This window comes from Physella acuta, unplaced genomic scaffold (genome assembly GCF_028476545.2).
Source record: "Physella acuta isolate Inbredline_101_S28 unplaced genomic scaffold, ASM2847654v3 ptg000076l, whole genome shotgun sequence".
In the NCBI taxonomy this organism is placed as follows: Eukaryota; Metazoa; Mollusca; class Gastropoda; family Physidae; genus Physella; species Physella acuta.
Window position 1 is genome coordinate 1,193,781 of NW_026731596.1, and position 17,711 is coordinate 1,211,491.

Sequence of the window (17,711 nt, forward strand, 5' to 3'; positions counted from 1 at the left end):
TGCGGGGTGACACCATTAAGTGCCGCACTGGGTGACACCCGACCTCGCTACGCCACTGTCTCATGTAGACATTGGGAGGTGTCTCGTGTAGACATTGGCAAGTGTCAGATGAATACATTATGAGTGAAGGTGTCACATGCAGACTTTTTTTTAGCACTTTTACTAAAAATGTAAACTGTAATAGACATTTTATACTTATGTAAGACATCTTTCCCAGACACCGGTTATAGACACCTGTAGCCTACAAAGATAACTGTAATAGACACCTGTAATCTAAGAATACAATTATTTTGCTCTATCGGTCAATTGTGTAGTCACGAGAATGTTACACATGACATTAGTCTTAAACATGGAACATTGATATCAAAAGAGTGAGGTGTAGTCTATATGTAATGATTTAATTATAATTTATCCATTTTTAACAACCGATTGTAAAATGCGAAATAATTTCATTTCAACTTCCAGATCAAATAGGTCAAGCTCTACACTAGAATCACTAGGAAAATGTTTACTTTTTTTTAGACACCTAAAAATAAAATATTCTATCTATTATTATCTATTCTTCCCGTATATTCTAGATCTATATTGGGCCTACTGTATAAGTATAGATCTAATAGGTCTACAACAACAACACAACAAAAACGGTAGACCTTTTTGTTTGTTTTTATTAGTTTTTAATTTTAACCCAGTGGGGAGTGCCCAACTACTCGACACTCTAGTTTAAGTAGTACACAGTGTGACAGTACTGTGACTACTAACTTCAACTAGATCTAGATTTAGAATCTAAGTACTAACTAACTCAAACTGAACTGACCACTCTAACTAGTATTGCCTCTAGATCTAGTATCGACGTCCTACGTTTTTTGCTGCTATCACTGCAAACCCACTACTACACACACACAAACATATTCCACCCCCATCCCCATAACAAAATGTCCTCTACTCTTTACAAATTACTTTAGGCCTAGATTTTTTCTTATGAGGTTGTATCTAGATCTACATCTCTGTAAAAATTCAATCCAAAAAGCCCACAGGCTAATAGTAACTTAATAGATTCAAAGGGTCACTTGAAAGATTGACCCAAAATATAAATTATAATCCCTAACTGAGTAGGCCTAATCTAATAGTAATAGTATTTTGGGTGGATATTATTTTATGGGCCTAAACTAATAGGTGGACTTTTGCCTTGTTGAATATCTATATATATAATTCTCTTCTTCGAGCCGTTAGAAAACAAGCTGCAAACGCTCTCCCTACCTCCCCACCCCTACATGGTTTTAGTGAGCTGTGTTCACTCTAAATGTTTACAAGCAGAGCCAACGATTTTAAACGTAGGGGGGGGGGGGGAGGAGGGGGGAGGGAAGGAAGAAGGGGGGGGGGGGGGTTATGGTCCTTAACGAGCTACTTATAGTGTTTTAAAGAAATATTTTCAGTGTCAGCGTTGGTACTGTCGAATTCACAAATTATGAATTATTGAAAATTAGAAACAACTAAATAGCGGCGTATGTTATGCCGCGGGCCGGCTCGTTTATATTAATTTATATCCTCAAAACAGTAATAAATTAAAACATGCTCATTCAATCATCATAGGCAGTCGTCATGACTGTTTGACAGACTGTGTAGGTCTATTTGATTATTATAAAATAAGTATGACAACAAAACTACTTTCTCTCCATCAAATAGTGTACTAGACACCTTGATCTCCTAGAATAAACAAGACATCTATGTATTATACTGAGGAATACCATGGATGGTTTTAATATTGAAACTGGTAAGTAAACAAAACGACTTTACTAATTACTTAGATATCCATATATGTTTGGCCTACTTACTACTGAGTAGCCTCCTTTCAAAACTTACTCAGATTTTTAAATATATAATTCTTTGGATGCTGTTTTAACTGCCACCAGGTAACAGTAAAAAAAAATGAATTAAATATAAATCAAATTCACTCAGTGTCTCCCTCTTCAGCTCAATAGTTTTAGTGTTTTACCAGCTTTAATTTGATGTATTGTGAACAGCAAACTGCTTAGAACTGTAATAAGTTCACCATTCATACACATCTCAATCATCAGGCTTTAATTTTAAAATATAAATATCTACTTGTTGACTCATATTTTCTTCAACTACTATTCTAAATACTAAAAGAGAGAGATCAAAATTATTTTATTTTAAAGTTAACAGTTTGTATTGAATGTTAATTCCAGAGCTGAAAAAAGCTGCTCTAAGTTTGAATGGAGAAGTGCTAAAACAGATGGACAAATGTCTGCAGACTCTCACAATGACTGGCAACCCCTCACTTGACCCAGCTGACCTTAAGCAGTTTAAGCGCTTCTGCAGGTAATTCATTATTCAACTACCAAAGTTGAAACTACACTACCATTATCTGCATCTTTTCATTGAGACAGTTATGGTTAATTGCATCAGAAATATTAGTAGTTTTAGCAATGTTTTTTATTATGGTTCATAATATCTGATTGCCTAATGATAATTTTGATATTGTATATTTTCAACACAGATCAATTAATTATTTCCATACCCACAAAAAAAGGATACTAATTATTTTTTATCACAAACTACAATACTGCAACTCTAAAATAAATTCGTATGTATTATTTGTAACTTCAGTTATATAGTAAATTGATATTTTCTAACATGAACGTCTAACATGCTAATAAATATTACTAATACAGGTTAGTTATTTGCATACTTACTAAATTTTTAGGAAAATTGTTCATGATATTAGAGATGAAAATACATAGTTAATTAAATTTCATAAATAAAATATTCTTGATATAAAACATAGTTATTTAATTAACTTTCATAGTGAAAATTTTTTTGATATAAACCATAGTAGTTGTTTGCAACATGTTATTTTGATTAAGATTGAAGTCAGAGTTGTGCCCACAGGGAGTCAGACGACTATGTGCGCTACGCCTTCCTGCTGATCATGAGACAGCTGAAGAAGAACCACGCAGAAGTCAGACTGTCAGCTTTTCAAGTTGCTGATGAGCTGTTCTGTAGATCCCATGCTTTTAGGGAAATATTGGTCATACACCTGCAAACATTTCTCTCACTAACTACAGGTTCATTGTTTTTTTAACTGCTAACTTATCCTAAATTAGATCAGTATGAGTATTTTGCTTGGTCAAGTCTGTAAAGGTACTGGTTGCTAAACTGAAAGTTCTCTGGTTCGAACCCCCCGGGTATATGAGCCTCAATAGCTGGAGACAGCCACTCTTGTAGGAGAGACAACTCCAAAATAAAAAAAATACTGCTGCCTTGTAATTTGTTCTTGGATAGACAAAGGCTTAGGAAGCAAATCCAAAAAGAAAAACAGGCTGAAATCGGAGTTAACGGCCTATATGGTGCATAACAAGTTAACACGTTGTGTGGGAGAGAAGAAGAAAGATCAAAAGCTGAATGCTCTTCTAGAATTCTTAAAATTCAAATTTTTAAAGAAGTTTTGTCATTTTAAAATTTTGAGTTTATCATGTAAATGTTTCAATGCTCCAACAGAAACAGAAGCCAACAGGCCATTGCCTCCACCAAAACCTGCAGCCAACAAGTTAAAGTCTGACTCACTGCGAGCAATACAACGTTGGTATGAGAAGTACGGACAGGGCTATAGAAAGCTGGCGCATGGCTACGATTACCTGAAAAACTGTAAACATGTATGTGCAAAGATTTTACTGTAAACATGTATGTGCTGGGCTTTTACTTTACACGTACATGCTGTGATTTTACCGTAAACATGTATGTGCTAGGATTTTACTTTACACGTACATGCTGGGATTTTACTGTAAACATGTATGTGCTGGGCTTTTGTTGTAAACACATATTTTACTGTAAAAACATACATGCTTTGCTTTTGTACTTGTCCTGTTTGTGTTCTAGTATTTTAGGTAGGTAACAGATTTATGACAGAAATTCCGAATAGATACATTTAATTATTGAAACTCTTCATTTGTCAGACAGACTTTGTTGATATAAAAATCTCTACATTTGTCAGATAGACTTTGTTGATATAAACTTTACATTTCTCAGATAGACTTTGTTGATATAAACTTTACATGTCTCAGATAGACTTTGTTGATATAAACTTTACATTTGTCAGATAGACTTTGTTGATATGAAACTCTACATTTGTCAGATAGACTTTGTTGACATAAGAGCACAGAATGAAGCAGAGAGGAGAAGAGCAGAGCTGGAAGAACAGAAAAAAGAGAAAATGAGAACTGAGAACCTGGCCAAAGTCTTGAAGGAAATTAAAGGTTTGCTTGTTTTACATTTGCGTGATAGGTTAGTTTTACATTTGTGTGATGGGTTAGTTTTGGGAGGTTGGGTTGCAATTTCAACATAATTTATTTTATAAGAAATTACTTACTATTTCAATTTTATACTTTGTATTATCCATAGTTACTTTTACTTGCTTATAATATCCCTTTCTATTTTATGAGATAAAAAAATAAGAATTTTTCTTAAATTGTATAAGTTTTATTAATAAAAAGAGTAAAATAATTTTTTTAAATCATCAGTAATTTTAATTATCTTAGTTATCAAAAGTCTGAATGATGTCCCTTTATGTAATAAGCAGTGGAGAGTCTAATGTTTGTTGTATCCATCTATGTCAGAAAGCAGGGGTGAGGTAGAAAGCTGCTGTAGTGAAGCTGAGAGCTGCCTGAAGATTCTGTTGCCCACACCATCTGAGTTCTTCCTGGACCTACCTGAGGATGCTGTGGCCAGGTGTACCCCCACAACTTCAGGTACAACTTGTCTCTTCATCTCAACTGTCATTCAACTTGGCTTCATCAGCGATCACATCAGATGACCATACATAGTGAGCCAGTTAAACAATGTTTGGCCAATGTGAAGTAGACTGGTAGCATTACACCCATATCTACTGAGTCAAGGAAGCTTGACAACTGTGCACTAGACTAACTGCTAACCTCCATTAGTCACCTGGTTAAACATTGTTTGACCAGTGTCCCCTGGACAAACTGCATAACCTCCATTACTTACCCTGCTAAGATTGCCTGATTGTTTCAGCCAATGAAAACATTGAGAAGAAAGCTGACAATGTAAACACAAATCCTGCTGGATGTTCTAAGCCTTCAACTGATGACAGAGATGATGATGGTGAGGACAGTGAGGATGATGACCTACAGCTGCATGGGGTGACTAACCCAGGCTATAGCATAACCCTAGAGTTGCCTGCCCCTGGGAGCCTGGCCATCCAGGAGACAGCAGACAACACTGACGTGATGAGCTGTCTGAGAGACGCCAGCAAGCTGGTCAGCAGCAACTACCTGCCTAAGGTCACCAGATGGCTGGAGGTCAGTGATGATAACTTGGTTGTTTCCCTTGTTTCAGAACTTTGTCTACAGATAATTGTGAATGTTGGTAAAAACATGTAGTTGTGCATTTCAATATTTTTAAAATTGTAAAGATGTTTTGTCTACTATGCTGTATTATGTTAATTTTATTTACTATTCAAGTTGTATTGTTTGGTTGATTTAGATTCTGACGAAGAATGGAGCAAGTCAGTCAGATATTACCTCAGCTATTGATCTGAAAGTTCGTCTAGAAAATATTCACTTAAAATGTGTGGACCTGAAGCTTGTGGCACTGAGAGGAGACAGAACTAAGGAAGAGGATTCAGGTAGTAGAACTTTCTGTTGGGCTTCATTTTATGTAGTGGCACTGTTGCTTAAAATTTAAAGGAATGCTAGATTTTATGTAGTGGCGAGTTGCTTAAAACTTAAGGGAGTGCTACATTTAAGAAATTAGCAGTCTACTTTTGATGTGCTACAAAATATAGAGTAGCCTTTTCTGTTATAATTTTACAAATACTAATAGGGATCATTGTCTTGAAGTTTTGTGTTAAAAAAAACAATGTTAGAAATATTTTTCACCAAACCTTTCATTAAAATTTAAGTTTTACAAAGAAGAAAAATTTGTTTTGAGAATGTTAATCTATTTAAATTTTTTTTCTAATGAAGTTTTGCTTGTTATTCAGCATTAATATTTGTGGCTGATTAAAATTTGGAAGGTGATCTTTTATCTTAAAGTCTGTTTAATTAAGACTTTATGACCAGCAGTAATTAAAATATTTGTTCTGTTATCTGTCAGACGAAGAAGATTTTGAAGAAGTTCCAGTGAAGGAAGGCTTTGAACCCCACATACCAAGTCATCTAAGAGCAGAATACGGTGAGTGTGATGTCCAGTTACAACATGCTGACTGTGCTCATTAGCTGATGTGTACGAGATTCAACTGGTAGATGAAAGCAACTCTTACAAACACGTACAGTTTCTATGAGTTTAGTACTCAAAAAAAAGAAACTCTCTAAGACTGTAACGACGCACCCAGCGCCCAATAAAATTTTCTCTATTTAATTTGTTGTTTTTCAGAATCCGAGTATTTGATCGCAAATCTAGGTCATGATAACGCTAGAACTGACATGTTCCTTAGTATTTACTTCTTATAGTTCTCTTGTTAGAATTGATGTTGTATTTTATAGATTTTTTTCCATAAAACAACTCGCAAAACAGCATTTTTTTAACACTGCGGAAAGCCATTCAGCGGCTGCGTCTGTTTATGTCACCGCATTATAAAAAATTAACTAAAATTAAAGTATTTAAGCTAAGACTAATCCGATCCATGATTTTTGTAGAAAAATGGACCTACTTTTGTTTTCTATGAATAAAAACTCATGATAAGTAATTCTTAGCATTAATTTTCCTGACAGAAGCGTATTTTTTGTCCGAAAACATCATCTCTTTATATTTTTTTTCTTTAAAACTAAGTAATTATCTTTCTTCAATAAATAAATAATTACTTAAAATGTATATCAGTGTGTAGGGCATTTAATTATGATTATTTTTTATTAATAATGTGTGGGGTTTAAATCAGCGGGTAAAAAGGTTATGGGTCGTTTATCCGCAGGGTTACTGAAAAAAAAAAATTCCGGTAAAACGTGAAACTAATTATGGGCTTAAAGAGTTAAACAAGGATAGCTTTATATGATAAATTATATTTATCAGTTTTTCTGTTTTTAATTAGAAGCATTTACTGTTTTAAATGATCATTTTCAAATGGTTCAAATGATCATTTTCAAATGTTTTTTTTTTATCTTTAGGTTTAGCAGGTCCTTCACAGACACAATCTTCAGGTGCTAAGTTAACAAACACCACATCCCCACCAACTGGGTCGTCTACCACCACAACACCACCAACTGGGTCGTCTACCACCACAACACCACCAACTGGGTCGTCTACCACCACAACACCACCAGCTGGGTCGTCTACCACCACAACACCACCAGCTGGGTCGTCTACCACCACAACACCACCAGCTGGGTCGTCTACCACCACATCCCCACCCAAAGTGGCCAGGAGAAATGTGGGCTGGAACTTGAAGGAAAAACTAAGCTCAGAGCATGCATCGGATCCTACATCACTGGCAGCTGCTGTGGCTAGAGTCAGGTCTAACAGGTGAGTCTCATTGTATGAGTCAGGTCTAACAGGTGAGTCTCATTGTATGAGTCAGGTCTAACAGGTGAGTCTCATTGTATGAGTCAGGTCTAACAGGTGAGTCTCATTGTATGAGTCAGGTCTAACAGGTGAGTCTCATTGTATGAGTCAGGTCTAACAGGTGAGTCTCATTGTATGAGTCAGGTCTAACAGGTGAGTCTCATTGTATGAGTCAGGTCTAACAGGTGAGTCTCATTGTATGAGTCAGGTGAGTCTCATTGTATGAGTCAGGTCTAACAGGTGAGTCTCATTGTATGAGTCAGGTCTAACAGGTGAGTCTCATTGTATGAGTCAGGTCTAACAGGTGAGTCTCATTGTATGAGTCAGGTCTAACAGGTGAGTCTCATTGTATGAGTCAGGTCTAACAGGTGAGTCTCATTGTATGAGTCAGGTCTAACAGGTGAGTCTCATTGTATGAGTCAGGTCTAACAGGTGAGTCTCATTGTATGAGTCAGGTCTAACAGGTGAGTCTAGTTTTACAGGTAGTGTGTCAGTTTTAACTGGTAATTGTACAGGCATTTTGTCACTTGTTACAGATCATGTACATCACAAAAATGTGAGGATTTTAACACTATTTGTTGCTGTATTTTATTGTTTTAGTTCTGAGACAGCTCCATCTAGCAAGTTGGAACAAGAAAAGACAACTGCTGAAGTTCCAGTGGTGGAGTTTGGTGCTGACTTGGCTTATTGGGAAAACCCTGAAGAGATGGAGGCACCCTCTATCATTAAGTAATTGTCTAAATTTAGCACTCACCCATTTTTAATTCCTCCTGTAAACAAAGGTGAAAAAGCATAAGACATTATTTTAAAAAACAATCGTGTGATGGTCAGAGTTAAAGTAAGTTTCAAATTGTTTAAAAGCTAAATTATCTGCCCCTAAAAGCCATCACTAATTCGACCCGGCTTTACGATTGTTAACATTCAGGGTGACACTAAGCTCACCAGACTGGTGGGGGTGGTAGCGAAATGGTCTGTTGCGCATGTCTGGATAGCGGGAGGAGGGTTAGACAGTCGGCTTGCATCGTCTTGCCCATGAAGAGAATTATATATATATATATATATATATATATATATATATATATATATATATATATATATGTGTGTATATATATATATATATATATATATATATATATATATATATATATATATAGATGTGTAATGATTGACAAAAGAGGGATATATTAATACTAATAGTTTCGCTGTCTGTCTATGTATCTATCTATCTATCTATGTATCTATCTGTCTGTCTGACAAGAACGCTCTAGAGAAAACACAAGCAAATTAAAAACTTTCACAGTAAAGCGGCTGGCGAAATATGACGTCATAGAGTAGAAAATAATCTCTAGCCGGAGAGTGCACACAGTAATATGACGTCATTGATTCTCGAGTAAACATTGAATAAAAAGGCAATTTGTCTAATCTAAGTGGATTGCGTGAAGAGTTTCATTCACACAATTCTTCGGGTAGGGGCGAAGCCCCACCCCTGCGTAAGAACGTCTGAGCCCCCCCCCTCCCCAACTCAAAAGAAATTTCTTCATCGATACTCTATAATAAAATTACCGTCTAATTAATGTGTCTAATCTAAAAAGTGGTTTTCTTGCAATTTCTTTAATGCAATTCTTCGGGTAGTGGCTAAGCGCGACACCAGTGTTTCTTTCAGACTTTTTCCTCCCCGGAGAGGGGTGGGGGTACTTGAAATTTTCGGGGGCGGTGGTAGAATTTTCTGGGAGGGGGCGGACACTGGAAAAAGTATATAATTATATTTCGTTGAATGGGACGGTAGACATGTTTTGGAGTGTGTGTGGGGGGGGGGGAGGGGGGGCGAAGCCCCCTCCTCCCAAGAAGAGTTGCCTGAAATAAACTCTAAATGCGACTTTTGTCATGAATGAGATTAGGTGCATGGTTTATTGATATGCCTATGACTATATTTTGAATAAATTAAAGTACCGAGAAAATAGACAGCACTATCAACCTAGCTCCCGTTGTATCCTTCCTCAACGGGCCATTTTTCTCGTTAAGGAATAACTACCATATTTCTAAAAAATTACCTTTCTTTTTCTTCTCAGGTATGATTCCCTCCACAGGTTTTGGAGACCTCATGAACCAGAAACAGAGAAACCTTCCCAGGTAGGTGAATACATCAAGCAGGGAGGCAATAAATTGCGTCTGAATTTTAGTCTAAATTTTTTCCTAGGATTAGTCTAATACTTGTATTTTATCAATAAAACAAAAGCCAACTAAAAACTTGAATCTGTTTTGTTAAGAAACAAATATAAGTCAACCAAAAACTTGAGTCTGTTTTGTTAAGAAACAAATGTAAGATAACCAAGAACTTGAATCTGTTTTGTTAAGAAAGAAATGTAAGCCAACCAAAAATTTGAATCTGTTTTGTTAAGAAACAAATGTAAGCTAACCAAAAACTTGAATCTGTTTTGTTAAGAAACAAATGTCAGCCAACCAAAAATTTGGTTCCAGCATGACCTGGCAGCTGTCAGGAACCGTGTGTTTGCCTTCCCTGGCAAGTTTGAGCCAGTCAAGTGGAAATGTAGGGCACCCATGTCTAATGGCCGACTCTGTGAGAGGATGGACAGGGTTAAAGTAAGTCTTTGGTCTAATTGTGTGAGAGGATGGACAGGGTTAAAGTAAGTCTTTGGTCTAATTGTGTGAGAGGATGGACAGGGTTAAAGTAAGTCTTTGGTCTAATTGTGTGAGAGGATGGACAGGGTTAAAGTAAGTTGGGGATCTCATATTCTTGTAATATGTTGTATTTCATCTACTTGACCTAAATGACCAGCCCATAATCACCAACACTTAATTAATTGAATGGTTTAAATAGAGGCTAGTAAACTTTCTATTCTAGTGTCCCTTCCATGGAAAAATTATTGCCAGAGATGAACAAGGCAAACCATCAAATGAAATGGATTTAGTTGACACAGTTGGTGACAGTTTAAAAACAGAAGAAACTTCAGCACAAGGTGATTAAAATTTTGTATAGAAATCATCACACAACTCATGTTGTCAAGATTGTTGGCAAGTTTGAGAGTTAACAACAAACACTATTTTATTTATTTTTATTTTTTTATTTTTTAGCTTAACTCTAGTCATTAATATTTGAGATTAATTAAAGTGTAGCTGTTTCAGTGATTGATTGGTTGTTATTTTGAAAGTTTTAAACTTTTGATGTGGCTCAGAATTATTGTTTCAGTAACACTCATCACCGCGGTCCTTATCAAAACATTTTGTTACTCTATTAGTTTAGCTCTCAATAAATCTGATAAGTGTTACAATGTTATCTCAAACATTAGCTGAACATTAGAGAAGAATTTTAAAAATAGCAAATTATATAAATTCTTTTCTGCTATGAAAAATTTGAGCTAAATCTTACTGCTATTGTTTTTTTTATTTCATTAAATGTTTTAGCAGTTGAAATCTTAGTTGTTATAATCTGATTGCTGTAGTGACCAGCGTTATAATCTAATTGCTGTAGTGACCAGCATTATAATCTGATTGCTGTAGTGACCAGCGTTATAATCTAATTGCTGTAGTGACCAGCATTATAATCTGATTGCTGTAGTGACCAGCATTATAATCTGATTGCTGTAGTGACCAGCATTATAATCTGATTGCTGTAGTGACCAGCATTATAATCTGATTGCTGTAGTGACCAGCATTATAATCTAATTGCTGTAGTGACCAGCATTATAATCTGATTGCTGTAGTGACCAGTTAGAGTATTATAATCTGATTGCTGTAGTGACCAGCGTTATAATCTGATTGCTGTAGTGACCAGTTAGAGCATTATAATCTAATTGCTGTAGTGACCTTAGAGCATTATAATCTAATTGCTGTAGTGACCAGCATTATAATCTGATTGCTGTAGTGACCAGTTAGAGCATTATAATCTGATTGCTGTAGTGACCTTAGAGCATTATAATCTAATTGCTGTAGTGACCAGTTAGAGCATTATAATCTAATTGCTGTAGTGACCAGTTAGAGCATTATAATCTGATTGCTGTAGTGACCTTAGAGCATTATAATCTGATTGTTATAGTGACCAGTTAGAGTATTATAATCTGAGTGCTGTAGTGACCAGCATTATAATCTGATTGCTGTAGTGACCAGCATTATAATCTGATTGCTGTAGTGACCAGCATTATAATCTGATTGCTGTAGTGACCAGCATTATAATCTGATTGCTGTAGTGACCAGCATTATAATCTGATTGCTGTAGTGACCAGCATTATAATCTGATTGCTGTAGTGACCAGCATTATAATCTGATTGCTGTAGTGACCAGTTAGAGTATTATAATCTGATTGCTGTAGTGACCATTAGAGCATTATAATCTAATTGCTGTAGTGACCAGCATTATAATCTGATTGCTGTAGTGACCAGCATTATAATCTGATTGCTGTAGTGACCAGCATTATAATCTGATTGCTGTAGTGACCAGCATTATAATCTGATTGCTGTAGTGACCAGCATTATAATCTAATTGCTGTAGTGACCAGCATTATAATCTGATTGCTGTAGTGACCAGCATTATAATCTGATTGCTGTAGTGACCAGTTAGAGCATTATAATCTGATTGTTATAGTGACCAGTTAGAGTATTATAATCTGATTGCTGTAGTGACCAGCATTATAATCTGATTGCTGTAGTGACCAGTTAGAGCATTATAATCTGATTGCTGTAGTGACCTTAGAGCATTATAATCTGATTGTTATAGTGACCAGTTAGAGTATTATAATCTGATTGCTGTAGTGACCAGCATTATAATCTGATTGCTGTAGTGACCAGCATTATAATCCGATTGCTGTAGTGACCAGCATTATAATCTGATTGCTGTAGTGACCAGCATTATAATCTGATTGCTGTAGTGACCAGCATTATAATCTGATTGCTGTAGTGACCAGCATTATAATCTGATTGCTGTAGTGACCAGCATTATAATCTGATTGCTGTAGTGACCAGCATTATAATCTGATTGCTGTAGTGACCAGTTAGAGCATTATAATCTAATTGCTGTAGTGACCAGTTAGAGCATTATAATCTGATTGCTGTAGTGACCAGTTAGAGCATTATAATCTGATTGCTGTAGTGACCAGCATTATAATCTGATTGCTGTAGTGACCAGTTAGAGCATTATAATCTGATTGCTGTAGTGACCAGCATTATAATCTAATTGCTGTAGTGACCAGCATTATAATCTAATTGCTGTAGTGACCAGCATTATAATCTGATTGCTGTAGTGACCAGTTAGAGCATTATAATCTGATTGCTGTAGTGACCAGTTAGAGCATTATAATCTGATTGCTGTAGTGACCAGTTAGAGTATTATAATCTGATTGCTGTAGTGACCAGCATTATAATCTGATTGCTGTAGTGACCAGTTAGAGTATTATAATCTGATTGCTGTAGTGACCAGTTAGAGTATTATAATCTAATTGCTGTAGTGACCAGTTAGAGCATTATAATCTGATTGCTGTAGTGACCAGTTAGAGTATTATAATCTGATTGCTGTAGTGACCAGCATTATAATCTGATTGCTGTAGTGACCAGTTAGAGTATTATAATCTGATTGCTGTAGTGACCAGCATTATAATCTGATTGCTGTAGTGACCAGTTAGAGCATTATAATCTAATTGCTGTAGTGACCAGCATTATAATCTGATTGCTGTAGTGACCAGTTAGAGTATTATAATCTGATTGCTGTAGTGACCAGCATTATAATCTGATATCTGATTGCTGTAGTGACCAGCATTATAATCTGATTGCTGTAGTGACCAGTTAGAGTATTATAATCTGATTGCTGTAGTGACCAGCATTATAATCTGATTGCTGTAGTGACCAGTTAGAGCATTATAATCTAATTGCTGTAGTGACCAGCATTATAATCTGATTGCTGTAGTGACCAGTTAGAGTATTATAATCTGATTGCTGTAGTGACCAGCATTATAATCTGATTGCTGTAGTGACCAGTTAGAGTATTATAATCTGATTGCTGTAGTGACCAGCATTATAATCTGATTGCTGTAGTGACCAGTTAGAGTATTATAATCTGATTGCTGTAGTGACCAGCATTATAATCTGATTGCTGTAGTGACCAGTTAGAGCATTATAATCTAATTGCTGTAGTGACCAGCATTATAATCTGATTGCTGTAGTGACCAGTTAGAGTATTATAATCTGATTGCTGTAGTGACCAGCATTATAATCTGATTGCTGTAGTGACCAGTTAGAGTATTATAATCTGATTGCTGTAGTGACCAGCATTATAATCTGATTGCTGTAGTGACCAGTTAGAGCATTATAATCTAATTGCTGTAGTGACCAGTTAGAGCATTATAATCTGATTGCTGTAGTGACCAGCATTATAATCTGATTGCTGTAGTGACCAGCATTATAATCTGATTGCTGTAGTGACCAGCATTATAATCTAATTGCTGTAGTGACCAGTTAGAGTATTATAATCTGATTGCTGTAGTGACCAGTTAGAGCATTATAATCTGATTGCTGTAGTGACCAGCATTATAATCTGATTGCTGTAGTGACCAGCATTATAATCTAATTGCTGTAGTGACCAGCATTATAATCTGATTGCTGTAGTGACCAGTTAGAGCATTATAATCTGATTGCTGTAGTGACCAGCATTATAATCTGATTGCTGTAGTGACCAGCATTATAATCTAATTGCTGTAGTGACCAGTTAGAGTATTATAATCTGATTGCTGTAGTGACCAGTTAGAGCATTATAATCTGATTGCTGTAGTGACCAGCATTATAATCTGATTGCTGTAGTGACCAGCATTATAATCTAATTGCTGTAGTGACCAGCATTATAATCTGATTGCTGTAGTGACCAGTTAGAGCATTATAATCTGATTGCTGTAGTGACCAGCATTATAATCTAATTGCTGTAGTGACCAGCATTATAATCTAATTGCTGTAGTGACCAGTTAGAGCATTATAATCTGATTGCTGTAGTGACCAGTTGATTTTATCCTACCAGAAGCTGAAGTCCCACCCTGGCAGGACCCTGAGCTACAAAGAGAAATTGAACATGCAACTGGCCATGACCTTGGGTCAGCTCGCTCTCAGAAACTTCTGGAAAAATCATCGAAAGGAAAGGGTAAAAAGAAGAACAAGAACTCTAACTTAACAAATCTAAACGAAACAAAAAACACAACTCGCAAAAGGTTGGAGGATAAAGTTTTTAACAAGTGAGTTTCCCTGTTATTTGAAACTTTACACAATATCATTATTAGACCTGGGGAAAAATTGTCACTTTTGGTTTGTGTATTACTACCTTCATTCTGTTTGGATTTAAACATTGTTATTTTATATATTATACTTGGGTTTTATAAATTAAAACTTTTCTCTCTACTATTGTTTTAAAAAAACACCAGTAGTTACCCTTTGAAAATAAGCGTTCAGAAGTTACCCTATGAACTTAAGGGTTTAGATGTTACCCTTTAAACATAAGGGTTCAGATGAATTAGCTTTCTTTGGTTTTGGTGAGCTCAGTATTGGAAGGGATAGTGTGGTTAGTCTGGCTGCCTTAACTATTCCTAACTGCGGCCATCAGTTGGGTGAATACAAGATCCCTATGGGCACAAATTTATGATCCAACTTTAAGACTTAGTTAGCCATAGTGTGGTGTTCCAGCATGTTCCATTCTTTTGTATTTACCCATGTCTTACAACTATTTCTTGTCCTGTGTCAGGCGGTCGTTGAAGCGTGTCTGCTCATCTATGGACACATCAGACTACAAACGTGTGCGGGACAAGTTTGCTAACCAGTTTAACTACAGTCTTAACTAGCGTCACAGTTTAACTACAGTCTTAACTAGCATCAGTTTAACCTCAATCATAGCTAGCTTGAGTTGATTGTTTTACATCAGACACCAGTTAAACTTAACTAGCATCAGTTGACTGTTGACAGATGTAGGATCATGAATTGATGTGTTGGTGTGAAATTTGATGATGAACGGAAGAAATTTGCTGATGTATGGGTCATTGTCTCGTCATCTCAACACCATAATATGAAAAGATCACATGGAGTCACCCCCTCAGGTGTCTATTGACTTGATGAACATTTCTATACAAATATGTGTATACAAGTCATGTCATATGGCAGATGAAGTAGAGTTCATGCTTCTTTGACCTCAGTATATGATGGGATTGTGTATACCGCACCAACCCTCCTTTGATATGACTCATGCACACATTAGAGCTGGATGATTGGAGTTTTAACACTGGAGCACACATGAGGCATCAATTAAATAACTGGAACTTTTGGAAGAATTGATTGTATAATTATCACCTTGTGATACTATCTAAAAGTTCTTGATCTACTGTGGGTGAATGCTGTTGTCTACAAGTGTACATTGTAAATAACTATTTATTTATGGGCCAGAAAATTGTGTGGTTTTCCCCTATCAAGCGATTGTTTTATTCTTGCTAGGAGGTATGAAGTCAAATATTTTGTGCGATTGTTTTATTCTTAAGAGGTATGAATATTTTGTGTATTGTTTTATTCTTGATAGGAGGTATGAAATCAAATATTTTGTCCTAAATTATTCTGGTTTATTTGTGATATTTGAGTTCATGTATATTTTTATATTTACTTTTATTACATTTATTGTATTTTTGCAGCCAAAAATAAAATATTAAAACACATTAACATTAATTATTGTCACTCATTGATTAGCATCTGTGTCTCTATTATAGTACAAAAATGGAAACAATATCTAAACCATTCCCAATTAACTTTTGTCTGTTTAATCTGGTTTAATATAGCCATCTGTTTAAATCAGATCAACCTTATCTCTCCCTCCCTCCCTCCGTCATCTTCTTCCTAAATTAAAATAAAAATGTTTTGAACAGTTCACTTTTAAGCCAGAGGGGAGACAACTAGACGTGCAAGTCATCTCTCATCGCTTCACTGTTTGTCTTCTCTTGGATTGGCCCACCACAACATTGAGCGCTCACTAAAACAGCTGACCTGACAGTTTGTTGACACCTCTTATAATCATGGTGTGTCTAGGGACCCTTCAACCCCACTTCTGTGATTAGGGACCTACCAACCTATTTAAGGGATCTCTTACCATCCTCATGAACCTGCCAACCACTCAAAGATCCTCCAACGACACCAAATAGAGACCCCCCCCCAACCAACCCCACTCAGCATCCCCCTACCAACCCCACACAGCATCCCCCTACCAACCCCACACAGCATCCCCCTACCAACCCCACTCAGAGACCCCCTACCAACCCCACTCAGCGACCCCCTACCAACCCCACTCAACGACCCCCTACCTCCCCCACTCAACGACACCCTACCAACCCACTCAACGACCCCCTACCAACCACACTCACCGACCCCCTACCAACCCCACTCAGAGATCCCCTACCAACCCCACTCAGCGACCCCCTACCAACCCCACTCAGAGACCCCCTACCAACCCCACACAGCATCCCCCTACCAACCCCACTCAGAGACCCCCTACCAACCCCACTCAGAGACCCCCTACCAACCCCACTCAACGACCCCCTACCTCCCCCACTCAACGACACCCTACCAACCCACTCAACGACCCCCTACCAACCACACTCACCGACCCCCTACCAACCCCACTCAGAGATCCCCTACCAACCCCACTCAGCGACCCCCTACCAACCCTACTCAGCGACCCCCCCCCCCCTACCAACCCCACTCAGCGACCCCCTACCAACCCCACTCAGCGACCCCCTACCAACCCTACTCAGCGACCCCCCCCCTACCAACCCCACTCAGCGACCCCCTACCAACCCCACTCAGCGACCCCCTACCAACCCCACTCAGCGACCCCCTACCAACCTCACTCAACGACCCCTACCAACCCCTCCCCTAACCCGGATGTCTTTAAACCTGCCCGTGTTAGGGTCAAACAATCGCCTCACGCGAGGGTTAGTGGCAGTTTGTGTTGTCATGGTTACTCCTGCGTTTGATTCAGCAATTTACATAACGAACAAAGTCAGGTGATACTAATCATCGCACCTGTCTACACTCTACACACATTTAATCTTTTACAAACCAGCTTATTAGAAGAAAGATAACACACCAAACATCATTACCTGTAGCAATGTAATAAACGCTAGTTTTGTAGTAAATTCAATTAGGCTTTACAAGAGC

At 37.2% G+C, this 17,711-nt stretch overlaps 1 protein-coding gene across 3 annotated transcripts; it reads left to right on the plus strand.

The window, feature by feature from the left end:
• The first annotated feature begins 495 nt into the window (after positions 1 to 495).
• Positions 496 to 16,194, plus strand: LOC131953953 (UV-stimulated scaffold protein A). 3 transcript variants are annotated; one of them, XR_009388724.1, is made up of 18 exons: positions 496 to 644; positions 1,684 to 1,771; positions 2,208 to 2,340; positions 2,911 to 3,086; positions 3,520 to 3,674; positions 4,154 to 4,274; positions 4,635 to 4,766; positions 5,050 to 5,336; positions 5,521 to 5,662; positions 6,133 to 6,210; positions 7,140 to 7,494; positions 8,134 to 8,262; positions 9,603 to 9,663; positions 10,012 to 10,134; positions 10,397 to 10,511; positions 14,548 to 14,758; positions 15,262 to 16,004; positions 16,087 to 16,194. XR_009388724.1 is itself a non-coding variant. In XM_059317408.1 (17 exons), exons 2-17 carry the CDS (start codon positions 1,747 to 1,749, stop codon positions 15,356 to 15,358), a joined length of 2,340 nt encoding a protein of 779 aa, XP_059173391.1. In that variant the 5' UTR covers positions 496 to 644; positions 1,684 to 1,746; the 3' UTR covers positions 15,359 to 16,188. The 3 variants fall into 3 exon arrangements, 2 of the variants coding, with proteins under 2 accessions (XP_059173391.1, XP_059173402.1); XM_059317408.1 differs by having other exon boundaries at positions 15,262 to 16,188; XM_059317419.1 differs by having other exon boundaries at positions 14,551 to 14,758; positions 15,262 to 16,188.
• Positions 16,195 to 17,711: the final 1,517 nt, after the last annotated feature.

Coding starts and splice junctions, on each gene's coding strand:
- LOC131953953 (XM_059317408.1), top strand. CDS start 1,747: ATGGATGGTTTTAATATTGAAACTG. Junction 7,495..8,133: donor GCTAGAGTCAGGTCTAACAG/GTGAGTCTCATT, acceptor TTATTGTTTTAG/TTCTGAGACAGCTCCATCTA. Junction 14,759..15,261: donor GAGGATAAAGTTTTTAACAA/GTGAGTTTCCCT, acceptor GTCCTGTGTCAG/GCGGTCGTTGAAGCGTGTCT.